Source organism: Melanotaenia boesemani, chromosome 9, assembly GCF_017639745.1.
Source record: "Melanotaenia boesemani isolate fMelBoe1 chromosome 9, fMelBoe1.pri, whole genome shotgun sequence".
Taxonomy (NCBI): Eukaryota; Metazoa; Chordata; class Actinopteri; order Atheriniformes; family Melanotaeniidae; genus Melanotaenia; species Melanotaenia boesemani.
This window is the reverse complement of record NC_055690.1, coordinates 9,502,533-9,528,206: the sequence shown is the minus strand read 5'-3', so window position 1 is coordinate 9,528,206 and position 25,674 is coordinate 9,502,533. Positions and strand designations below refer to the sequence as shown.

Below are 25,674 nucleotides of genomic sequence, written 5' to 3'. Positions count from 1 at the left end.
CATTATCTCCTTGTATTTATAGAATATTTTCATCATTTACAGTATAAATTACTACACAGTGATAAAATAAATAACTTAAATACAATGGCCGTGGCTTTTGCAGTGTCTTTTTCATGAGGGAGGATTGGGAGGGTAGGGAGAGGTTTGCTCCTTCGTGGTTACCCACAGAGAGGAACCGGTGGGGCCGATGCAGTCTTTCTGCAGGGAGGGGCGAAGGATGAAGCACTGGGGGTTCATTTTGTTCCCATAGTAGCACGAGGTGGGAAACTGTTCCTGAAAACAAAAAACTGAAGCATTTCACGTTTCTGATTTGCAGACTGGAGGAAAAAAAGGCTGAAGGTTCAGCTAAAGGAAAAGATCAGTTTCTGGTGTTTGAGTTCATCTCTTCATGAACCTTCGTGGATCAAAATAGACTTTAAAAGAGGACGACTAACTACGAAACGGAATTAATTTTTAGAAAACAGACCTGGAAGATGTGTTGATGATTACCAATGGATGAACTAAGCAATTTGTGGCTTTTTCACCAATTTTACGAATCTCCTGAAGGAACTTCAGTGTTTTCAGGCTTCAGAAACAATTTCCCACCTTTCAGTCATGGCGAGCACAGATGTACTGGTGGTGGTAGTCGGAAGGGGGGGGGTTGTTTAATACTGAAGTGGCAGGCAGGGGATAGACTCTGGTTGTTGGCCCCAAACATAACATCTCCAAAAGTAGACGGCGGAGACGGCCTCGGACAGAGAAGGCGACGACGAATGAGAGAGGAGGTGAGAGAAGGGAAAGGATGAGTGCAAAGCTTCTCCTCCAGCTATACAACCGTGCCGCTCGGAGAGTTCCCGTTCTGAGCTGCCAAGTTCTGAAGAAGAGACAGAGAAAAGACAAACCGAATGTTACACATCAAGGACAACCACCGGCAGAAAATCTGCTTTTAAATGCAGGAAGATGAAACCATCTCCAGCTGTTGAGTCGTTTCTGGGGTGTGCTCAGAAATATCCACCAAACACAAACAGAAAAACACTGAATTTTAAAACTTCAACATTTCATTTGATTAATTGATGAAAGAAATTATAAGGTGCTAAATAAAAACACCCGTCTTCTCTTCATTTTGTTTGCTCTTTGAGAATGAACAGCACCTTTTTTTTCATTAATCAGCAGAACTTTGACTTTTGTTTTATTTTATTTAAAAGATTCAGTGAAAATGAAGTAGAAGAGCGTTAAAGCGGGAAGGGCTGACATGCAGCAAATGGACCGAGTCAGAATCAGACCCATGGTGGTTTTATACATTAATCTTAGCCCCTTCCCATCTTTTTCTGCTGTTCTTTAGCTTCATATTACAACCTCTACAGAACTTTTTTTGTCTGCTCAAAATAAAAAATAAAAAACACCTAAAATTTGGCTCTTGAATAAACAACTTTGTTTTTCAGGTGTAAAAAGAGCTTTAAAGGGAGAAAGCAGCATGTTCGCAGCTTCTAAAGTCTGAAGGATTTTGCTCTGAAGACATTTATTGGTTGATAAATCAGCTAACAGTTCATAAATCAACTAATAAATAAAATAAATAAACCAAAAGACTAATGCAATAAAAATAGAGGACATAGAGGTGCTTTGGGCATACTAAGGGGTGGTTGGAATCACATGTGTTGCTTTTTAATGACGCAGTTCTGTTTCACACAAATGGCCCCGTAGTCCAGTTTCATTCAGCTGAGGAAACTTGCAAAAATAAAACTGGTTTTACTTACAAGAGACGTCATAACAACAAGGCTGGACTATTGCAATGCACTGAATTTTTGGGTTAGCCAAGTCTTTCTGCTGCACCTGCAGATGTTCCAAAACACAGCTGCTCTGTCGCAAGTCATCTCACCTGTTCTGGCCTCTCTTCGTTGGCTTTATTTATATATTCTCTTTTAAAGTATAAATCCTTGAATAGATTAACACAACCCTATCTCTCTGATGCCAACCAGCAGCTTCTAGTTGTTCCAACAAATGAGGCTGGAGCTGGATGGGAATAAGACCTTTGCTGTGGCAACAGCAAAACTTTGGAATCAGCCTCTGCTTTTTTAAATCCCTTCCTAAGACTTGTTTTTCTTGGCTAGTAACACAATGGAGATTATGTTTTTATGTCTTTTAACCTCTAAACACATGACTTAAAAAAACCATAGATTCAAAATTAAATTATTTTTTCAAGTTTGGTCCTTTAACAAAATGTAAAAATAAATAAATAAAAAATGTTCGCATAAATTTTCCATTTATAACCGCAAGATGTCAGAATTGTAGTGTCCACCAATGTGTCCACCAGGAGGCAGAAGACAAGTATCAGATAGTACAACAAGGTTTAGAGCAAAGAGGTGTCCAGAGTCGGCCCTTGAGGGCCACGGTCCTGCAGGTTTTCAATGTCTCCCTGCTCCAACACACTTGATTCAAATAAAATAGATCCAACAGCCTATGAAGTTCTGCACAGTCACTCTAACTTTCATTTGAGTCAGGTGTGTTGGAGCAGGAAACATTGAAAACCTGCAGGTACTCGGGGACCGGAGCTGGATACCCCTGGTGTAGATCAAATTTTTGCTTGTGTTATACTGTATTTAACACCTTCTTACATTTTGTTATCATGCTTGATTTTGCTTTACAGAAATTTAAACACAACGTTGACCAAAGTGCTCTATAAATAAAATTGGATTTGGAATTCAGCAGAACAACAGTAAAGGGTGAGCTGAAGACCCACCGCTTTTCCCGGCCGTGCCCAGGTACAGATGAGACCTTCCTGACAGGCGGTGATGATGCAGTCGTCCATGAACACCAGGACTGTCAGCCTCTCGTGTGCAATCTTCTTGCAGACCAGCGGCTCCAGGAGCGGCACCTCATGCATGCGTGGGCACAGCGTGGTGCCCAGGACTTTGGCCCCGTCCAGCCGGTTGCACCTCGGCGCCACGTTGATTTTGTCGTTGCTTTTGCTGATGTTGCCCAGGCTGTGGTATCGCTTGTGCTCCTTCTCCACCCCTCCACTGCCGCCAGACTTGTCCGACTTGCGCTCCTGGAGGGACAGTGTGGCGAAACGGCCGATGCTGAATGGAGTGCTGTTTCCTCCACCACTGGTCCCTCCACCTCCTCCACCTCCCCCACCACCCTCAGAGGCACCCTGGCCCTTGGAGGTGTTTGCCACTGCAGGGTGGGGCAGAGAGTTGGAGCGGGATAGGGAGCGTGGGAGTGGTAAAGGGAGCGTGGGTGGGTTGGAGGTGCCGGTGTTGGTGTTAGGGGGATGGTGGTGTCCCTCTACCCCTCCGCTCCCTCCCCCACCTGAGGTACTGTTGACCCCCCCACTACTAGAGTTGGGCAGTGAAGGCCCAAAAGTGTTAGTAAAGGCGCGGGACAGCGGCAAGCGTGGGTACAACACATCATCCGTCAGGTCCCACAGACAAAACTGGGTGTCCTGCCCCACTGAGCCAAACCGGTAAGTGACTGATGGCGAGCCGCCACCCTTAGAGCTGTGGCGGGAAAGCCGCGACAGCGTGCTGCTTGTTCGAACCCGCCCAAAGTGCATAGAGTTATTTGGTGCCCCCTGGTGGAGGTCTTCCTCGCTGCCACTGAGCTCCATGGGCTCTTCATCTTCCAGAGAAGTTGTGAAGGGATCAAACGCCACCACGTTGACCCAAGACTTGTGGCCATGCCCCCTGGCTACCACACGGCTTTCAGAAAATGACCAGACAGTAACCAGATCATCCTCTCCTCCAGTGGCGAGATATTTCCCATCGGGACTCCACGACACACACAGCAGCCCACCGAAATAGCTCTTCATCACCCCCTGTAGCTCCATCGAGTCAAAGTGGAAGACGCGCAGGCAGCCGTCCTGGCCCACGCACGCCACATGCACGCCATCTGGGGAGAATGCAAATTCATTGAGGCCTCCCTCCCCTACAGCCCACCTCAGCAACGGGTTGCGTGGTGTCTTGGTTTTGCAGGCATAGACAGCAAAACCTTCGCCCTGCCGCAGCAGAGAGTACTGAGGGGCTGTGGTACCGCACGGGTGGTCCACGTTGTAGAGGTAAAGGTGGCCGCTGGCGTGGGAGGCCAGGAACAGGTTCTCTGACTTTGGAAGCCACTTTAGGCATGTCACCTTGGATTTGTCTATTAATCTCTAGAAAACAAGAAGGAAATGGACAAAAGACAGTTGGGAGGTAAAACAGATTATTTAATATTAAAATAACATGTTTTTAAAGAATTGCTCAGTAGAGTCGCCTCACTGCTGACAAAGTATGAGGCCAAAACATAGAAACAAAAGGCATTACGTACACGTAGAAATCAAGATAGAAACATTAGCTGCAGCACAGAGAGGGCTGAAGATAAGAACAGAAAAACAAAATCTTCACTATTTTATTTTACTTTTCGTTGTTGTTCAGCACCATGTTCAGCTGCGGCTGGTGTTAAAGCACTTTATCAATAAACTGATGATGATAATGCAGTCATCCACATACACCCTCAAACTTCTAAATTAACAGAAGTGAGTCCCGTTAAAGAGACAGAACTAGTTCAGGACACCGTAAAACAATGTGCAACCATTTTTAAAGCAGAATCACAGCAACATGAAGACAAATTCTACTGATTTTTAGCAGGTTGTGATCACAACATCACAAAGAGCTGCAGCCATTTTTACCCAAGCGAACAGGCATCATACCTCCTCATTGAAGAGCTTACTGGTTTCCTTCTTGATGGGGTCAAGATACTGGACCTGCCCAGCAGAGAAACCCACGATGAGCGCTACGCTCTCCGCAGTGGCTGAATACTGGTTGAAGTCGTGACATGTTGGCTGGGTCCCCTTATAGATCCTCTTGTCGATCGGCTTACTGAGGTCCACGGCCTGCAGAGAGAACCATCAGCACAAAGCCAGGTCTCAGACATCCAGAAGGAAAAAAACATGCCTCGGGGGAGAAAAGTGAAAGAATTCTGCCTGCAATGTATTTGGCATTTCTGGGCTCATTTGTTGAGCTGTTTCCAGCTAGAGTCAAATTCTATCAAACCATATGTCTCACAAAATAGCTTTGAAGAGCAAAGCAGCAGAAGGTTTCTTTGTAGAGCTGCTGCCTGCGTCGACATTCACGGATCACACAGGGAGAAATTCAACTAATTCACTCAGCTACAACTTGCAGTCTAAGCCTAGATGTCCCCGTATCTTACATTTTAAAAACTCCACTAAATCGCCGGTACTCCAGTTGCCATCGCTTATGTTGTCAACAATTACTTAGGAATGGTGGTATGAAACTCTGTGGGGTAAATTGTGATGGATAGGTTACCCTTTCAGTGATCTACAGAAATTTTCCAGAGATATATATACCATCCAGGAGGTTTACAATCCAGCCAAAAAATGTAGTGTTTAATCCACAATGATTCATGATAACACCATTATTTCTCACATTTTCATGATTAAAAAAAGGTTACCATTATTACCACGTTGCTAAGAAACCTCTATTTGACCTGGAATTTATGATGAAGCCATTTTGTGTGAAACTTTCTACAAATCAGAGAGCTTAAAGTCATCATGAGCAGCCAAAGATCAACAAGTGAGCAGAAACTTCTATGTGTGTCTGAAAAGAACAAAAAAAAAATATTGGTCCTTTATGGCTGAAATAAAGCTGTTTTGATGCACAGTGGCACCAAAAACAAGCTGAGTTGGAGTTGGTTTAATGAGGATAGAAGGTAAATAGTAGCATAAATAACTGTAATGAGGAAAAAGTTCATGTGTAAATAGTTTCTGTGTTTTTGTTTCAATGCCAATATTTTTCTCCTGAAAGCCAAGGCTTGAGAGAATGATATGCAGATGAGAACAGGCTTGTTCGCTGTTGATCTGTGTGTTATTTCTACAAAGTTCTGTTAGTAATAAATTCTGTTTTCTTCTTCTGGTCGGCCTTTATGGTGCTATATCTATCGATACATTCATTTTACATCATTTTAGCCTCATAATCTGACATCTGAGGCCGTCCTGGAAACATTGTGTCTGTATGTTAACTGTGCTACTGGGTCAAGCTTCTACATACATTTTTTCATTAAAAAATAGGCAGACTGAAAAAGCAAAAAGCAAAAAATGGACAAGAGTTTTAAGGGTTAAAAGTAACATTAGTTAGCATAATAACATTATATTAGCAAAACACTCAGAGTCAGAGAGATCTTTGTACTCATGGAGCAGGACTGAAAACCAGCACTGAATGGTGATGATGATCTTCAGGCCTTCAGGAAGGACTGCTTTAGAAAAACATGATTAAACATGATTTAACATTTTTGAGAACTATCATCAGTGAACTCAGTTCATATCTACATCCACAAATTAAGTTACTGCAGAAAAGAAGAAGAAGACCCAAACAGTATCTTCTCTGGATCTGAGCTCATTAAAGATTGACTGAGGTGAAGTCAAACAACTGTCCTGTCCCATCAGATCTTCCAGGTTAAAGATGGGAAAGAGACCTTCTGCGTGTATTACAACAGCCTAAATCCTTACAAATATTTCACTCTTATACCTTCGGCTGGTTGTCTTTGTTCTCAAAAACTGAGTTTTGTTTAAAAAAAAGATGATGCAACGCAGAGGAAAAGTACTCCAGGCCCAGTTCTTTTGTTTTCATGTTAATCCTGAAAGGAGTTGCAAATCATTGCATTTTGTTTTTTATTTACATTTTACACACCATTTTGTAAATGGGGTTATATTTAGATTCTTTGCTGTTCTGCTGGCTGTGAAAATCCTTGACTGGTCCAAAACCTCACAGGAGTCCAGTTACTGGCAGAGTTTAGAAAAATCCAGAGTCTTGACCAGCACTCACTTTGTTTTTATATCGACAGAAAAACAAGGACTAGCTGCAGTGAGTTACTGACACATGTAAATATGAATGCAAATGCAGTTTATGAGGCAAAAGTTTGAGTTTGGATAATTCTAGCGAGCTGGAAGTCAGAGCAGCTTTATTCTTCAACATGCCTGAACTTTCTTACACAACTTTCTTCAAGTAGTTTTCAGGAATAGTTCTCCAGACTTCTAGAAGGACTTTCCTAAGATCTTCTTTGGTTGTTTCTGCTATTTGTTCTGCTCTCTGTACAGATGATCCCACACTGCTTCAATAATGTGGATGTCCAGGCTCTGGGGAGGATTCATTCCTCCATCAGACCTGGTGCCACAGAGTTTTAGTCCAGTTTTTGTATCGTGTGGCATGCCTCAGCCTTTTTTCCTTCGTTTCCCTTTGTTAAGAATTGCTTCTTGACAGCCCCTCTTCCAAGTAGAACAATACTGATGAGGCTTTGGTCGACAGTAGATGGATCAACTGAAGGTGCAGATGCATCTCTCAGGTACTGATTCAAGTCTTATTTCTATTTCTTAAAGACATAATTTTCAGACCCTTTTCATCATCTGTAGATTTTTTTTTTTTTATCCTGACACATCTTCTTTCATCCTTCACGTGTCCAGTTTTCTTACATATTTTAAGGACACGCTGCACACCATGCTGAGATATGCCATGTTTTCAGCAAATATTTCTTGGGGAATCACCTTGTTGCTATAAAAAAAATCGTATTTTCTGTCCACCAAACTGTGTTATCTTTGCTGTTTTTAAGAGAAGCAATGAAAGAAATGAGAACAAATGATGTTTCTTTGTTACAGACTGCTGGTAACAAAGAGCCTAAAGATCTAATTTAAAACGGGATCGCTGCTAAGTTGTCTGCTGTGTGTCAACACAACACTGGTTCTTCTTTTGAGTTTGGATCCTGTTTAATGCTTGAGTGATTCATAGGTCAGTGAAAAGTGGCTTAACAACAACAACAAAATTGGTACCATATTGTACAAGTACTGGACTGAAAATAAATAAATAATTAGCCAAATGTCCAAAGAAAAACCTTTAGAAAGTCTGTAGAACTACTGATTGAGACATCGTTAAAAAAACACTCCTGACTGCAAAACATTAAGAAATGGGCTTAAGACTTTTGCACAGTATTGTGTAAATAGACACTTTGACTTTAGGAATTTTAGGCCAAATTTTATTATTAGATGATTCATTTAAATGATTTTATTAGATTTATAACTAAATCCTTATTTATAGCAGAAGGGACAATGAAAATTTATGGACATCTCGGCTCTGAGATTTGAAGATATGCATCAGGACCCTTCATGTTACCTTGCTAAAGTACTCAGATACAGACTCAATGTTGACTGCACAGTTTCAGTGATGTTTATCTCCAGTCTAATTCACATCTGACTAACATTTGAGTCAACTGGCTCTGCATCAGTTAAACATCAGAAGAGAGGTCTTTCACATCTGTCCTGAGTGTTAGTATTTAATGAGATAACAATATTCTCCACTAAGAAGTACAGATGTGCTTCCTTCCATCCTGAGAACATCTGGTAAAAACTGTTCTCAAAAACAATTGAAATTTTAAAACAAGACAGACTCAATTCATTTGCCCACTAAATGGAATAAAACACTTGCTCCATGACTTTATCTGTTCAAGCAACAATATATTGACTGTAAACCATATGCTGAAAAATGATTCCATTAACATCCATCTTTAGCTCCAAACAGAAACAATCTTAAAGCCAGCAGAGTCATATTAACATTCAGCTGCAGCCTGCAGGCTCCAGCTCAGTGAATGGGGGACTGTCAGAGCCTCTCTGCCTGTTTCCTGTCTGCCTTATGACTGTAGCCCCCTGTATACTAGCACCGTCTACATGATGCACCATTCACTGTCCACTCAGACTCATTGTCAGACCCTCCATTTTCCATGTGTAACAAGCTAAAGCCTGGTGTGCATCTCCAACCACTCTGTGCGGCAGCAGGAGCTGCGAGGTTTAGTGTTATATGAATGTTTTAAGCTAACAGCATCATGTTAGCGGGTTAGCATGCTAGGCTAAGTGTGATTGTCCAGTCTGTCATCCTGAGACAGCGCAAAAGAGGAGGAGGCTCACCTTCTTGATGTTGGTGTACGTGTAGAAATATAGCTCCCTGCCGATGTTGAAACACACCCGCTCCGACTCCTCGCTCGGGTCTTCGGGCTGCAGCTTCACCATGGATACCCGGACCGGCGGCAGGAAGCCCGCTGGAGAGGAGTTGGCTGCGGCATTGGAGGAGGAAGAGGCTGCGGCGGCAGCAGCCGCGGCGGCAGCCCCGGGCCCCTGCAGCAGCCCGACCCCTCCACCGGGTATCGGTCCGGGTCCTGCTCCGGGGCCCAGCGTGGCTCCGGCGGACGGACCCCGCGGGAGCCCACCCCGCTGCTGCGAGTCCGAGAGGGTAAGCAGTTTGTAGAAGCCCTCCCTGGTCCGGAACTGGGATTTAATCTCATTGATATCCTTCAGAGCGCCGCCATCTCCGGCCATTTTTAGTGCAAACAAGCCGCACAGGAAACTGAGATTTTGACCTGGAAATAATAACGCTGCGATTAAAAAAAATAATTTAAAAAAATACTAGAACAGAATTGGGAGAAAGGAATCGGAGCAGCAGCCGAGCTCAGCTTGGCCGACCATCACACCCGGTCCGCTCCGGATCATTTTACACCCGTAACGCTGCAGCCTGATGCCTAACCCCGCAGAAGCATCCCTTCTGAGCCGGCGTAAGCATCTCTTCCCAGCTGGTCTCTGCTCAGATCATCCAGTGTGCGTAAAGTACGTGTGATGGCGCGTGTACTGCTGCTGCTGGCCCGGCTTGGCGCTGCGCGCACCCACGGTGGTCGAGGGGTAAGGGGAGGCCATTCGGAATAAGTCAGCTTGATTTTTATCTCAGTTAACCAATCAGTGACACCCAGCAGGATTCATTTTATTTAAAATGAATATTAAGACTATCACTACCATTACCTATACATTATGGGTAGAGGACTCACTGCTTCCCAAACAGCTTAACACTAACAAAGATTACCTAATCAACTATGCTGTCAGCTTTCATTAACTGATTTACCCTACAAAATCAATACAGTTCACCTCATTTTGTGTTAATTAACTTTATTAGAGTGTAACAACAGTAACAGTTGATGCAACACTAACAAACAAACTCAGGTCACAAAACACAGTATGAGCACCAGCAGTGCTTCAGTCCACTAAGCTTCTATGTTGCATCTGGTGGAAGCCATATATGTAAGTTCCTGCAGGCTGCTGTTGTGATCAATAACACTGTGGGAGGAAGGAGACAGTCCTCTTCAGGGTTTGAGGAGGGTCTTTCTCCAATATTCTTTCCTCTGGATTGTCCAGATTGTTCTGGATCTCACAAACCATGGAGAAAATTACATAAATTAGAGAGGACTCCCTCAGACTGAGGAAAAAGAGTTATAATCTCCTTATGTCATCAATTTTTATGCTCCAGTTATAAAATAAAATCCTGTGGTAGAGGGGCATTAACACATGTCAAAGGTAGAGATGACAGACATAAATGTTGATGCCTTGTGTGTGAAGATATTTCCCGCTGAGTGCTGGGAATCCCAGTAGAGCCGTTTACACAGAGACCGAGCAGGGAGTGTCCAATGATGTCCTGTGTCAGTACACAGGAGAGTCAGGGGAGCAGGACGTATTTCATAGCTATTTCCAGGATATACAGGTTGGATTGACGTGTCTGGTCCTCAGTCTTACGTGTTTCCAAGACAACCATCCTTCAAAGAGAAGGGCACATGTAAGAAATAATCATACAAGCTCCTCTTATGAATGGAGTGTCACGTAATCTTTGTATATTGTGTAACTTTGAGGAAGCATTAGTGATTTTTATCTGAGTGTTTAACTATTTCAACATTTGGATGGATCACCATTTCTCTGGTTGAAAATGAAAAGTTGGCCAAACTAAAACCACCATCTCCTGTAACTTTTTATTAAGTGATAAGTAAAAATGAGATGGCTAACAGACTGTGAACACAACATAATCAGGGTACCATTCAGCATGATGAACCTCACAGAGCTGCTGGTGCACTGATTTATGTGTCCATTTCCAGAAAACAGAGTTTATCAGTGAAGACCAGCTGTACCTGTCTGATTTCACTATCCTGTAGATCTTCTTTAAGTCAGTCGTTTCCTCAAGAATCTCTGTGAAACCCTTTCCTCTCCTCTGCCAGCCGTGACGCCAAACTGCCAACACTGTGTCCTCAAAATGCACTGCACAGACAGAGAAAATCAATAATGAGCTCGTACAATGTTTTTTCAAAGGATTTTTGGCTCCAGTGGGCTTAATTACGTAATGAAGAGAGGCAGGATGGTGTGTAGATAAAAGGGGGAAGACATGCAGTGAAGGGCAACAGGCCGTTTTATGTATGCATGCTTAACAGGCTAACTTATCTCCAACTAGGAGCCAAAACATCAGTTTTCTCTGTCTACAGCTGTAATAATTGTATGTTTAGAAGTTGTTTCTTCACCTATAGATTCAACATCTTGAGAGAAAGTGGTCTCATATGGAAGATGCCAGTTGCTCTTCAGCTCTCCATCCAGACCAACTATAAGTACTGACTCTGTGGAGAGAGATTTAGTGTCACAATGCTATCAGCAACATCAGCAACAAACATGATGCTCTCACAAAAACAGGAAGAGAAAGAGACACTGTTGTACTGGTCTGCACTGTAATATACTGGTACATGTGTTTAAAATGAATGGCAGGTTTTAAAATACCCTTGTATTACTTACTCTCTATGAGCACGAGCAGGGAGCTTTTTTCCAGCGGGCATACTTGAATGACATCAGGGTACATTTTCTCTGAAAAACACACAAAATCTCTGTTAATGACCACAGAAACAGTTAGTGTGAAATACAGAACATTTCCTGGGTCTTCTTTAATAATACTATACCAGCATACCCAGACCAGAGTTGGTGAACCAGGATGTGTTGGAGTTGAGGTTGATGTATTCTACTATGACAGGCTTGTTGGGGTTGGAGCCCCGAGACACACCGATGCACACCAGTGGGTACTCCTGCTGGGGCACCTCCACCATCTCAAACACCCGCAGAGGGCTGGGCAGAGGGAAGTCAAAATGCTGCAAACATGACAGAGAAATGATTCACGTCAGACGTTTCACCTTTTAAAGTGTGGAAATCCAGTTTTTGTGAAGCAAAAGAAGCAATTAACACCATGACTGATTATATCCGTACTGGAACTAGGGATGTCACAATTTATTTATTTCACAATTAATACCGGTATTAAATGCCATGATTAATTAATGGTAAAGATCCCTTAATATCGTCACTTTCCATAAAAGATTATGTCTGGACCAAATTGTCTGATCTGTATTTATCTATTGTGTACAGAGCAGAGGGGACCTGCTATATTATTTCATTATGTTGGCATCAAAAGACAGAAATAAACTTTAATTTTTTTATTTTAAATAACTCCCAATTAAACATAGCTGACAAAGACCAGTCAATGACAAGCAAAATTCACTTTCAAAGTTTTAAAAAGTCTTTGTTTAGGAGGTGTTCTGCAACTGCAAGTATGTGCTGAGGGTCAATATTATTCATTTATTTATTTTTTTATGTTTACACAGTAGAGGGCAAAAGCAAAACCCAGTTTTGATTCCTCTGTGTATCTTGTATGTGCAGCAGAATTGAAAATGAAGCAGGCATGAAACTATTTCAAGTATATTCAACTTACTTGTATTATGTAGACACCTTACTCACTCTTATGTCATTGCCCAGTTTTCATGGCATCTTGTGGCACCCTGTTACTTAACGCTGCAGTTCTCAAACCTTTTGAGCCACAACCACCAAGATAACATACAAAATCAGCTTCTCTCCTAGATAATGCCCATTCCAGATTTTTAATATGGTATGATGTATTCTACTATGACCGGCTAAATGACTGTAGAATATGAGTAATAATTTTGTTGTTTATGCATTAATGTGTTAAAAAAATAATGTCCCATTTTCACAGATAATTCACATTATTTTGACAGCACTAATAAAATCCCAAATTTATTTTATAAACGTAGGCTACATTTTTTTTACAGTGATCTGGCAACCCCCTGAAATGACCTTGGGACCCCCATGGGGGTCAGAACCCCAAGTTTGAGAACCACTGACTTAATGCATGCTCAAGCAGTCCTGCATACTTTGTACTAGACTGAGTGTAATCAGATTAATGGAAAGCAGTGTACGGCTGAGAAGCAGTGACATTTATTTCAATCAAGTCTGAAGTTTTGTTTGGACTGTAAAGAATGTGGTGAAGTGTAGAGACACTTTTAAAATTGTATTTATTTATGCTTTAAATCCACAAACCTTGATGAGCATGAACTTGTGCATGGGCTCATACCACTGCAGCAAAACCACGCTGGTCTCCAGAGCACAGCACAGGAACACACAACCTCGTTGCAAGTTCTCTACTACAATAAGATACAAGACAGAAAGCTGCATTAGTTGCATATTTCACAGAAGCAATCAACACTAACCCTGAACAGGAATCTGCCTTTGTGTTTTCAGAGGAGAAGAAAAGATTCAGAAACTTTCAACAACTTCAAACTACATCTCAGTTTATTTGTGCTACGAATCGAGTTTTTTGGTCTCACCAACTGAGCAGGTCTTGCAGCCTTTGGTATCGGGTATTTTACTCGTCACTGCACATTTCCTGAACACAAAATGGATAATACAGTTTAACTTGCATTCGTGGAGTCCATCATCTTTTAAATGTTAATAAAGGCTCAACATGAAATCTAGAGAGGAGGAGCCAGCGTTACCTTGGTAACAGTCTGTGAGTTGGCAAGGGAACCATCCTCTGATCTTTCCGAGCTTGTTCATACAACTCCTTCAATAAATGTGAGTGAAGCTGTGAGGATTTACCTGTAAACACAATCAGATGCAGTTTAATGAAGAATCTCATTTAATAAAACAAGCATGTTTACCGAAGTCTGTAGTCATCACATTAAAAACTACACAGTTCAGCTTTTAGTGATTCAGTGTTTTTATTACAGCATATTTACTGTTAAAAAAGGTCTGTTGTATATATTGTTCTTTCTTCACTGTATTTCTGAGGTTTCTGTTTGATTTCAGTGTGTTATTTTTTTCCCTGCTTAATTGACCTCAGTTAAATTTCCTTTCATCTGTCAGAACTATCAGATTTTGCATTACCCACGGTATGGCATGTCCCATGGGACATATTTAAACATATTAATCACAGACACCCACAGCTTATTAATAATGAGTTTGTGTACATTAGGTAAATTTATTCTATTTGAAATAAGGGAGCATAAAATAAAAAATATAGATATATTATTCTAATAGGGTTAGGGTGCACTGTTTTAGACAAGAGAAATGAACAATTTCATTATACAAACAATATAAAAAGGTTATAAAATAATGAAAATGTACCCATTTGATTTGGAGCTGTCCAAGAATCCAGGATTTCTGGAATTCATTAATTTCGGTTACACAGCAAGATATTCCCTTTTTGCCAAGATAAATCATTTCAGGGGGTCCATCACTCCTAAAACATCTTTCATCCATTACTGCTAAATGAGTGCAGACTGCTCTGATGCTGGGGTATGAACTCATTATTTCCAAGTGGAGGGCCCCTCTTCACCGCCTCTTAGTTTTTGGTATAACCCACCAGGGAGACTGGCTGCACTAGAACGCTGTTCATACAAGATACTGAGTGTTTTCACTAGAAGGGGGATCCTTACCTTTCCAAAAATAAAGGCTCAACCTAAAAGAGTGGGATCCTAGGGGATGCTGACGTCATGAGTGAGGAATGCTTCAAGCCTTACATAGATAAACGTTGGCTTCTGTATGTGGGTTTTTCTTCCTTTTTGTATTTTATTTTTATTTATTTATTTATCTTTTGTCTGGCTCTGTTCTCCCCGCTGCTCTATTGCTCTGCTGATGCTATGTTTCCCTGATGTTATCTATGTTTACAATAAATCGGTCCTTTGGAAAAACAAAAAAAATTTTTTTAATCATTAAAAAAAAAAAAATATTATATGACGGGTGCTATGTTATAGTTAAAGGACTATTGTACAATATAAAAGTTGCATTGATTAACGTATATGCGCCCAATTTTGATGACCCACTGTTTTTTCAGCTTATTATTAAGTTGCTTCCTGATTTAAATTCATACTTGCTTATTATGGGGGGTGATTTCAACCTTTTTATGGATCCTGGCATGGATAAGTCATCCTCTACACCTGGTAGCATACCATCTAAATCAGCTTCCTGTGTGCAGTCTTTTCTGAGTATGGTATTACTGACATATGGTGTTTCCTGCATCCACTTGACACAGAATACTCTTTTTACTCCCACGTGCATCATACATATAGTAGGATAGATTATTTTTTCACTTACTGCACATACTCGCGCCTGTAAATACCAAACTATCCTAATTTCAGACCATGCCCCACTCTTCATGTCTTTAAACTTGCCTGGGGTAGAAAGTTCTAGGAGACATTTGCGGTTCAACCCTTTGTTACTTTCTGACGAGAACTTTGTAAAATTTATGTCTGATCAAATTTATTTTTTTCTAGAAGTTAATGTAACCTCAGATATTTTTATCTCTACAGTTTGGGAAGCTCTAAAGGCCTTTTGAAGGGAACAAATTATATCTTATGTAGCCGAGAAAAGGAGGAACTTGAAAGCATCGCAATTACAACTGGACAAGCAAATATCACAAATTGATCTTTAGATTTAGATAAAGAACGGTTTAAACTCAAAACTGAATATGATTTAATTACTACCCATTCCATAGAAAACTTGTTGCTTAAAAACAGAAGTGCAGTGTATGAGCATGGTGACAAATCTGGGGAGATTTTGGCCAGACAGCTGAGGGGCACGAGAGCTAAACAGCTAATTAATGGTGTACGTTCACAAACAGGAGAAGTTATCACTGATCAGCGAGGCATAAATGATACTTTTAAGGAATTTTATAGTGAACATTACACTGCTTGTAATCCAAGCCCTCACCTTATTCACACTTTCTTACAGAGTTTGGATATGCACATTTTATCTCCAGTACAAATCTCTACTTTAGATAAACCAATTTCGCAGGAAGAAGTATGTACGGCTATCAATTCACTGCAAAAGAAGAAATCTCCAGGTCCAGATGGTTTTCCCAATGAATTTTATTCAGTCTTTTGTAAACAATTAGCCCCACCTTAACAAAAATGTATGCCGATTCCATACAGTCAGGTTGTCTCCCAGCTACTCTCAGTGAAGCATTCCAAACACTTTTAGTAAAGAAAAATAAAGACCCACTGCACTGCGATTCTTATAGACCCATCTCCCTTTTAAATTGTGACTATAAAATATTGGCTAAAGTTCTCTCTCGTCGTCTGGAAGATGTTCTACCCAGTATAATCTCTTTAGATCAAACAGGCTTTGTGTAACAGAGGCCATTATTTTTAACATTCAATGTCTGCTCAATATAATATATTCCCCTTCTCAGTCTGCCTGTGAATGCCTTCTTTCAATGGACGTGGAGAAGGCATTCGACAGGGTGGAATGGGATTTTCTTTTTGAGACTCTAAAAAGATTTTGATTTGGTACAACTTTTGTTTCAGTGATTGAGCTGTTTTACTCGTTCCCCTCGTCTATGGTCTTGACCCAACAATCTTTATTCCAAACCCTTCAAATTACAGCGCAGTATATGGCAAGGATGTCCGCTTAGCCCTCTCCTCTTTGTTTTAGCAATTGAACCCCTGGCGATAGCGATAAGGAGTAAAAGTTCAATTGTAAGAATTAAGAGAGGTAATGTAGAGCACAAATTGTCCTTGTATGCTGACGATTTGCTTCTGTATGTGTCTAAAGCTGAGACTACTATTCCTAAAATAATTGACTTGCTACATCAATTTGGGAAGGTCTCTGGGTACAAGTTGAACTGCAGAAAAGTGAGCTGATGCCACCTAATATGTCCTCCTCCGTATTGAGTAGCATTAGTTTGCCTTTTAAAGTGGCCTCAGACTGCTTTACCTATCTTGGGTTTACTGTAACAAAGAAGTGTTCAGACTTGTTGGAGCACAATTTTAGAAAACCTTTAATACAAACCAAACGAGATTTTACTACTTGGTCCTCGCTTCTGTTTTCTCTTATTGGCAGGGTTAATGCAGTTGGTATGATGGTACTTCCAAAGTATCTATATCTTTTTCAGTGTCTCCCTGTGTTTATCCCTGGAAACTTCTTTAAAAAGCTTGATTCAGCTGTTTCATGGTATGTCTCGAATGGAAAACAACCCCGTCTACGTAAAGATTTTTTACAGAAACCAAAGCGCGATGGTGGCATGGCCCTTCCAAATTTTAAAATGGACTATTGGGCTGCTAACTTGTACTCTTTGACATTTTGGGTGCACCATCATTAGCATGGGGACTCTCCTGCGTGTGTCATCATGGAAGACCACTCCTGTGGTTCTGTCTCCTTGTCTGCCCTTTTAGCCACATCAAATTCCAAGCCTATGTCAGGTGTGCCTTGTGTGAATCCTGTAGTCACCCACTCACTCAAACTCTATGCAAAGTTTAGGAAACACTATACTTTGCAAACAAGTTGTCTTTTTGGACCAATTGCTGGCAATCATTTCCTTCAGCCCTCAATGCACAACCAAACATTTGCTATCTGGCATGGTAAAGGCATTAAATCTCTTGGTTGTCTTTTTTATACAAGGTAAGTTTGCCTCCTTTGAGCAGCTGTCCCAGAAATTCAAACTTCCAGCTACCCATTTTTTTAGGTAGCTTCAAGTAAGGCACTATGTGAAAGGTGTAATACCGACCTTTCCTAATAAGCCGCAAAGTAATGTTATTGATGATATTATGTCATGTGATCCAAAGAAAAAAGGTGCAATCTCCTCTATAATTCGAAAGATCTCCACGCTTGAGCTCCCCTGTAATTCTAGGATATGGCACGTGTGGGATCGGCACCTCCAGATGGAGATGACCTATTCTATCTGGGCTAATGTATCTGGGCTAAGTGTGTTCACTCCTCTTCTGCACGTCACAATCTTATTCAGTTTAAAGTTGTGCATCGTGCACATATGTCCAAATCAAAACTGGCTAAAATGTTCCCACAGACCGATCCCACATGGGACAGGTGCAAAACTACTGAAGCAACACTGTTACATATGTTCTGGTCCTGCTCCAGTCTGGAGGGATATTGGAGGGGGACCTTTGAAGCATTAACTGCTGTGTTAAAAATTAGGATTGACCCCTGTCCCCTTATATCACTTTTTGGGATTGCTTCAGATGGCTTACAGCTTCCTGTGGGTGGGCGTAGGGTTATTGCCTTTAGTACACTATTGGCATGCCATCTTATCCTTCTCAAGTGGAAAGAGTCTGCCTCACCCCCCGTAACTCAATGGATAAGGGAAGTGATGTTAAACTTTAGACTGGAAAAAATTAGGTACACCTTACGTGGGTCTGAACAGAAATTTCTGAAGGTATGGAAATAATTTCTAACCTTCTTTGACCACTCAGTTTCAGATTCAGAGCCCTTGATCAGATATAGGCCTATGGTTATGTGCGGATTATGAGTGACTGCAGATGCAATACTATACTATCTTACTAGTAATGTGCAATATGTCTTATATATTTTTACTGTGACTGTGGTGACAGCAAGGCTTTGGGTGGGTTTTGGGGTGTTGTTTTATTATGTTCTTATGTGCATTTTTCTTTGTATTCTGAAAATATCAATAAATATATACACTACCATTCAAAAGTTTGGGGTCACTAGAGAGGGGAACCCAAACTTTTGAACGGTAGTGTATATAAACAATAAAAAATATTTAAATGAATTTAAAGAAGAAAGTAAAAATAAATAAGGTAAACCAGGCTATGATAAGAGAATATTTTAAAAAGAATTCTCAAATTTATTTCCATCCCAGTTAAGATACATCACAAACATCTAAGAATTTGAGAGATAAATGACAATGAACAAATAAAACAGAAAAAAATAAATATTTGTGAAATCCAAGGGAAAATGATAAAATAAAGGGATATCAAATTATTTGAGCAGTCAAAAACAGCTATCTATGAACACTTTACTTACCGGATATGGACATAAGGACATTATTGATGGTGTAGACCCAGGTACACTTTCCAGGATACAGCTAGAAGACAAAGACACATCTAGTCACTTCTTCATAACTTGTGTCTTTCAGAAGCAATCAGATCCTTCCGGAAGCTTTGTCTGTCTACTCTTTAGGCTCTGAAAAAAACTTTTTCTGACTAAAAGTAAGTAAAACTCATTTAATTCTGGGTTATGCAATAAAGAGTAGTCTGGTTCTTCAGATCAGTTTTAAGGTTCATTGTCTCCAAACTACGAGTTCTGTAGAAAATCTGTTAAAGATCCTACCAGCTCCATTGTGGCCTCAGTGCCGTTGAGGTTCAGGGTGTATATCCCTTCCTCAGCCCCCAGGATCAGATGCTGCTCTGTGGGAGGTAAGCGGAAACACAGCATGGTCAGACCCAAGTTTAATAAGATGAAAAACAGCTGAGAATTTCCAGCATGATACAACCTTTGGAGGTGGGGTTTTCCCAGTTCGTGGAGCAGTTTACTTTGAGGGGGCAGCCATGGAAGACTTTTTTAAAGTAGATCTGGAGACATAGAGGGGGCATTAAATAATACTGCTACTGCAAAAGTTTAATCATAAAGGGAGGAGAAACTTACTGGAGGTTTCTTAATGACGGGACTGGCACACTCAGCACGTTCCTGAAAAGGAAAAAATGTAATGATGACAAAGAAGGAGAAGGTAACAGGAAAATGAAATGACCAGAAGTTCCAACTCTTTCCCACCTAACCTTCACAAAGAAAGACATCTGGTCTGATTCTGACATTTTTCTGTCTCTAGGTGATTTTTCTTCTGCGGACAGCCTGTCTAAAGCCAAAGAATAGAAGGAAACAATAAATATATGTCTTATTTACCTTTGATGGGGGATGCTGTCTGCGGAAGCTCTTAGGGGGGAGCTCAGGAGGAAGGCCTGCTGGGTTCTCATTCATCTGGACTGGTAAAGATGCAGGGTCTGGATCACAGACACACAGTAAGAGAAACACTGACATAATTTGCACTGAATGAGCTTGTGAAAAGCAAATTCACTGATATACTGTAGTTCTAAAATTTCCTTCAGCAGTCTTCAGATGAGAACAATATTCAGTTTGGTGCATCATATTTTATAAGAACAAAGACATTTGGTTTGCTTGACTTATGTTGCAAAGAGCTGAAAACAATACAGTTGTGTCCAGAATGGAAGTGGGATGGCTTACCTGAGTGTCGTGAGGTTCGAGGGCGGGGTGTGGGTCGGACATGCGTCCCGCTTGAGGTCCGAATGAGAGGGGTAGGGGCAAATAGAGAGTTGAGTTTTCTTGTTCGATCATCTTCCCCTGCCATACTCTCCTCTGAGCTGGTTCGAGCTTTGGGCTGCACACACAGAAACACAAAGACACCACAACTGTGCTTTTAGCTTTTGCAACTTGAACCTTTACAAGAATATGATTAAGTATAATATAAAACTCCTTCAGATAAAAACAGTTTTTAAAAGATTTTAGCTTGAAATATGCAGCCATGTCACTGTAACAAAATCAAGCTTCTCCTATATATGTTCATTATTTCCTTTTTGCTGGATAATCACCTTTGGTGGAAGAGGAGGGGGTGTTTCATCATCTGGCAATATGAAACTGTTGACAGAGAAAGAGTTCATTTATTCTGTTTCAACGTTGAAATACATATTACAGGTGTGAGCTGGTGTTGTTCAGCTTACTTGGAGTTTTGCAGAGTAGGGCTGAAGTGGACGACAAAGAAAAAGTGTCAATGCAACACATGGAAATGACTGAAAAAAATGAACTAAACATGGTAAAAACATGAGGAACGAAATACTGGAAAAAAAACAAAACAAAAAAAACAAAACAAAAAAAAACCTAAATTTTATAAAGCTATAATTCAGGTTGTGGCATGTCCTTACATGTCCACATCATCATAGTCATCATCTGAGTCTGTGTCCTGGTCCCTGAGAGAAAGAGGAAAGTAAGGTTTCATGTTATAATTAGTGTTTTTCAATGTGGCTCCATGTGTGAGATTTATCAGAGATCCAGTTACCTCGCTGGACTGTTGCTACTGCCTGTTGATCCTGTTGATGGTCTTAACTGTAAAACAATGAGGCAACAGTCAGTGTGTTTAAACTTGCTGAGGACATGAAGAGAGATCAGTCTCTGATGTATGTCCACACTCTGATGGCTGCATCAAACATTTACCACTGAAAACCAAAGAGGATTTCTGCACACAAAGTTCACCTCCAAAGAGTCACGCTTATTGACATTTACAGGGCACAACTGGACTGGGTTTATTTTTCCGTGCCTGTTGACATTTTATGGATTGTGATACCACTTAAGTGAAAACAGAAAACATTTACTTTGAGTTAAAATCAAACAGGCTGCATGCATCAATAACCCAACTAGACTGTCTGAAAACCCCTCCTCTGCAAAGCATCCTGAGATTTATTTATTCAGGATTTTGTAATGAACTCGTGTTCACAGTGCTATCAATAAACATCTACCAAATAGCTTTTTATGTGGAAGCCAGAAGGCAGCCAGTTCTTTCCATGCACACAGATGCTTAAACCACCATGTGCAACACCCTCTGGTACCAGTACAGGTCAAAGAAAAAGGTCAAATCATGTGAGCTTTTAAGTTCTAAGAGCACATACTTCCTAGTGTTTGCCAATTCAAAGATTAAAACAAAGTTAACATAGTATAGTTAAAAAAAAACAGTGTGTTCAGTCAGAGGCTTCTTCAGCTCTGCATCAACAATTAAGGTTGTAGGAGATCAATAACTGTACATAATAATTATCGAGAAATGAAAAATAATTCATCTAAAGCACTCCCCATTTTCCATCAAGTATTGATCTATTCTATCTAGTCTCTAACCTTCTGTTTGAATCCATGTTTCGTATTCCTAAACTCCCCCTGACTTGTTTGCACTCCTAAATGTTGTCACTATTAAGCTGTGCTTTTATGTAGAAAACTCAGATAATGTGGCAGTGCATATATGGTCTAACCGGCAACCCTCAGGCTATAAGATGACCACTCTACCTACTGAGCTATGCCACCCCATATCAACATATATTAACATGTGTTTTTAAAATTGTGGTTCTTCCTACGTGTACCAACATATGAAATCAGTGGGCTTGCCAACCTGCAGGGTCTTCTTTATCTGATGGCTTTGTTACCTGTGTAAAGGTGTCTTACTTGAGATAGTAATTTGGGTTCTATATTTCTATTTTGTGGAAGAAATTTTACTTATTATGCTCTATATATAATATTATAATCACACCTATAATTACTTCCTTTACTATATTCATTTACACTTTTTACATTGTACATTTTACTCATCATGCTTTTATTCACTTTTAAGGTTTATTCTCTTCATATACATGCTCTGTTAAAAGTTCACTACAAGAATAAGATGACCTTTATCTGGTCATGCCTCAGACCCTTAGTCAGACTGGTTCTGGTGGAGACACAACTATGTGAGGTTGTTTTGATGCCAGCTCTTGGAGTTGTGTGTCCACCCAAGATCTGCAGGAAGGAGGATTCTTTCTACAGAAATGTATATCTATTGTTTTTCCTCTTGCCTCCCCAGAATCTCTCTCGACTTCACGCGAGTCGGGCTGACTACTCTCATTACTTGCAAGTAATTCTGTATTCAATACTTCTCCTGTAATAATTTTTTTATACTTTTACTCATTCCAGACTCTTGGTATTTTTTTTCTACAACAGTTTTTAACCTTTTCAGTTTCAATTACATGCCAGTATTCTAGTAATGTGAGCACTGCAGCATGATTCAATTTAGAATAACGTAAAATTTTAGTAATGACTTGGATGTTGTCAGTTTTGTTACCTCATTTATGCACACATGCATTCCAATACATGTACGATACAGGTCTGTCTCAATACTGTACCAGTTTACAATTTTCACACATGTATGCACTTACTCTTCATACAGCAGGCGATAGTTTGGACAACCTGCTCCTCCAACATGAATTACTTTACGTATTCAGCATTTAGTGTAAATATTGTCAGAATAAATATAAGTTTCTGTTCCAGATATGAATTTATATGCATATTAAATGTATTAGATATGCATATAAAATAAATTAGTTCTGTATGAAAGTATTAGTATGTAGCATACTGTGCATGAAGAGCAGAAACACGTCTTAAACCTACCGTAACATTTGGGGATCCGGTCTTCATAGGCCTCTGAGTGTAGATCTGTTCAACTGAGCAGTCACAAACGAAAAGATTTCAACATGTCAGTTGTTTCCATAAAAACACAAAAAGGCTGTGGCAGGATTTGTTTTCTTTTACTTGCAACCAAGTTGCCTTGATAGCTAGGTGGTTGAAATGAGACATTGCATGGGATATTCAAACATCATCACTAGCAGTTTAAAATCAAAGTAAAGCAGAAAAAGATCTACGCTAAAACACTAACGTGTTGTTTACCACTTAGCTAAACATGATTGATTCAAAAGATCATCAAATAATAATTAAATAATTATTCATTCACAGCTGAAGTAGATCACATATATCCTGCAAAATCAAAATCACACTTTGTTAGCAAAGCCAGGTGCTAGTTGCATACCAGTGCACTATCCTTCATGGCCGGAGGCTGCGTTTATTGTAGCTGGGGATTTTAACAGCGCCAACCTGAGGAAAGTCCTGCTGAGATACCACCAACACATCAGTTGTTCTACATGTGGCAAGAACACACTCGATCATGTTTACACCCCTTACGCAAACACGTATAAGTTCTGCTTTTCACGTCTCAGTTCTGCTCCTGCCTTCCTATAGACAGAAATTGAAGTGTCACGGACCAGTAACATGGACCATTTGGCAGTGGTCCATCCAATCAGAGGATTACTGTGCGGACATTTCCAAATCAGAAGCCCTGGGTTAACGGTGAAGTCCGTGCTCTCAAACTGAAACTGAAACTGAAAGTTAAAGCACAGACAGACGTCTATAACTCAGGTGACTTGGAGGAGTACAGGAAGTCCAGGTACGCACTCCGGAGAGCTATATGTAGTGCAAAGAGACAGTACAGGGACAAAGTGGAGTCTTATTACAAGGGGTCCAACACTAGAAGCATGTGGGCCGGATTAAAAACTCTTACTGACTACAAAAAGAAGACCAGCAGTACTGAGGTGGATTTCTGCCTGAAGATCTGAACACCTTTAATGCCCCCAGCACCTCTTCAGATACAGAGGTACAAAAGGCTCAGGAGGTCCGGGGCAGACGTGCAGAACTTTAAAAAGGATCAACACACATAAGGCTACTGGACCTGATGGCTTCCCCGGAAGAGCTCTCATGGTGTGTGTAGACCAGCTGGCAGATGTCTTTTCAGACATTTTCAATATGTCACTGCTCCAGTCTGTAGTCCCCACATGCTTCAAGAAGACCATCATTGTCCCTGTCCCCAAGAGAACTAAAATCCTCCTCCTGAATGACTACCGCCCAGTAGCACTCACTTCCACCATCATGAAGTACTTTGAGCAGTTAGTCAAATCATTCATCACTTCCTCCATCCCGAAATTGTTAGACCCACTTCAGTTTGCCTACAGGCACGATAGGTCAACTGAAGATGCCATCGCCTTTACCCTCCACACTTCTGAACCAGAGGGACATATATGTGAGAATGCTGTTTATTGACTACAGCTCAGCATTTAACACCATTGTGCCCTCCAAACTCGTCACCAAGCCCAGAGACCTCGGGCTCAACAGCGCTCTCTGTGACTGGATCCTAAACTTCTTCAAAGACAGACCACAGGCTGTGCGGATGGGAGGCACCACATCCTCCACCCTGACTCTGAACACCGGCGCTCCCCAGGGCTGTGTGCTCAGTCCTCTGCTGTACACCTTGTTCACGCATGATTGCGTAGCCACCCACAGCTCCAATACCATCATTAAATTTGCTGATGATACGACCGTCTATGGACGTCTAATGACGAGACTGCCTAAAGAGAGGCGGTCAAAGGCCTGACATCTTGGTGCCAGGACAACAATCTCCAACTTAATGTCAACAAAACTACGGAACTGATTGTGGACTTCAGGAGGAGGCAGAGGGAGGAACACGCCCCCTTTTCCATCAACGGGGCTATGGTGGAAAGAGTCAACAGCTTCAGGTTCCTTGTGGTTCACATCAGTGAGGACCTCACCTGGACTCATCACACTGACTTTATTACAAAGTCAGCCAGACAGACGCTCTTTTTCCTCTGCAGGCTACGAAGGCTCAACATGGACCCAAGGATACTCTGCAACTTTTATAGATGCACCATAGAGAGTATCCTGATTGGCTGCATCATCGCCTGGTGCAGCAGCTGCACCGCCCTCCACTGCAAGGCTCTACAAAGGGTGGTGAAAACAGCTCAGCACATCACTGGGATGGTCCTGCCATCCATGGAGGACCTCTACACCCAGCAGTGTAGGAGGAAGGCCACCAAAATCATGAAGGACCCCAGCTACCCCAGTCACAAACTGTTTTGTCTGCTACCATCTGGCCAACGGTTTATTCCCATACCACCAGGCTCAGGGACAGCTTCATACAGCAGGCCATAAGACTTCTAAATGCTGTCAGCAGCAACGTCACCTTTAAATAACAACATCTTCTTATTGCTTATTATATATTTTACGTATAACTTATTTGTAGTGTTCTTGTTTTTTGCGTTTGACTATTTTTTATTGTGGTTTATATTTTTTAGCATTGTTAGGAGAGCCTGGGATCTAAGAATTTCAATGCCAGTGATTATTGATGT

The 25,674-nt window shown here is 41.0% G+C and overlaps 2 protein-coding genes across 2 annotated transcripts in view; both read right to left on the bottom strand.

Annotated features, from left to right (window-relative positions):
- Nucleotides 1-395: 395 nt before the first annotated feature.
- On the bottom strand, nt 396-9,749 carry zmp:0000000529 (WD repeat-containing protein 20). The gene is made up of 4 exons (XM_041994651.1): nt 8,921-9,749; nt 4,664-4,846; nt 2,717-4,126; nt 396-853 (listed from the first exon to the last, which is right to left on the bottom strand). The coding sequence occupies exons 1-4, from the start codon at nt 9,326-9,328 to the stop codon at nt 806-808; spliced, it is 2,049 nt and encodes a 682-aa protein (XP_041850585.1). The 5' UTR covers nt 9,329-9,749; the 3' UTR covers nt 396-805.
- Nucleotides 9,750-9,835: 86 nt separating this feature from the next.
- The window catches only part of LOC121645888 (mitogen-activated protein kinase kinase kinase kinase 5-like), a 47,157-nt gene continuing 31,318 nt past the window's right edge, over nt 9,836-25,674 (bottom strand). Inside the window, exons 14-32 of the mRNA XM_041994650.1 lie at nt 23,093-23,145; nt 20,967-21,013; nt 20,833-20,877; nt 20,632-20,652; nt 20,503-20,548; nt 20,138-20,291; nt 19,799-19,896; nt 19,544-19,585; nt 19,392-19,470; nt 19,229-19,305; nt 18,923-18,983; nt 13,642-13,744; nt 13,474-13,532; nt 13,187-13,290; nt 11,772-11,949; nt 11,603-11,671; nt 11,338-11,430; nt 10,954-11,080; nt 9,836-10,587 (exon numbers count right to left, since the gene is read on the bottom strand). Coding sequence (XP_041850584.1) covers nt 10,491-10,587; nt 10,954-11,080; nt 11,338-11,430; nt 11,603-11,671; nt 11,772-11,949; nt 13,187-13,290; nt 13,474-13,532; nt 13,642-13,744; nt 18,923-18,983; nt 19,229-19,305; nt 19,392-19,470; nt 19,544-19,585; nt 19,799-19,896; nt 20,138-20,291; nt 20,503-20,548; nt 20,632-20,652; nt 20,833-20,877; nt 20,967-21,013; nt 23,093-23,145 — 1,553 coding nt within the window. The 3' untranslated portion in view covers nt 9,836-10,490. The remainder of the gene's footprint in view (nt 10,588-10,953; nt 11,081-11,337; nt 11,431-11,602; nt 11,672-11,771; nt 11,950-13,186; nt 13,291-13,473; nt 13,533-13,641; nt 13,745-18,922; nt 18,984-19,228; nt 19,306-19,391; nt 19,471-19,543; nt 19,586-19,798; nt 19,897-20,137; nt 20,292-20,502; nt 20,549-20,631; nt 20,653-20,832; nt 20,878-20,966; nt 21,014-23,092; nt 23,146-25,674) is intronic.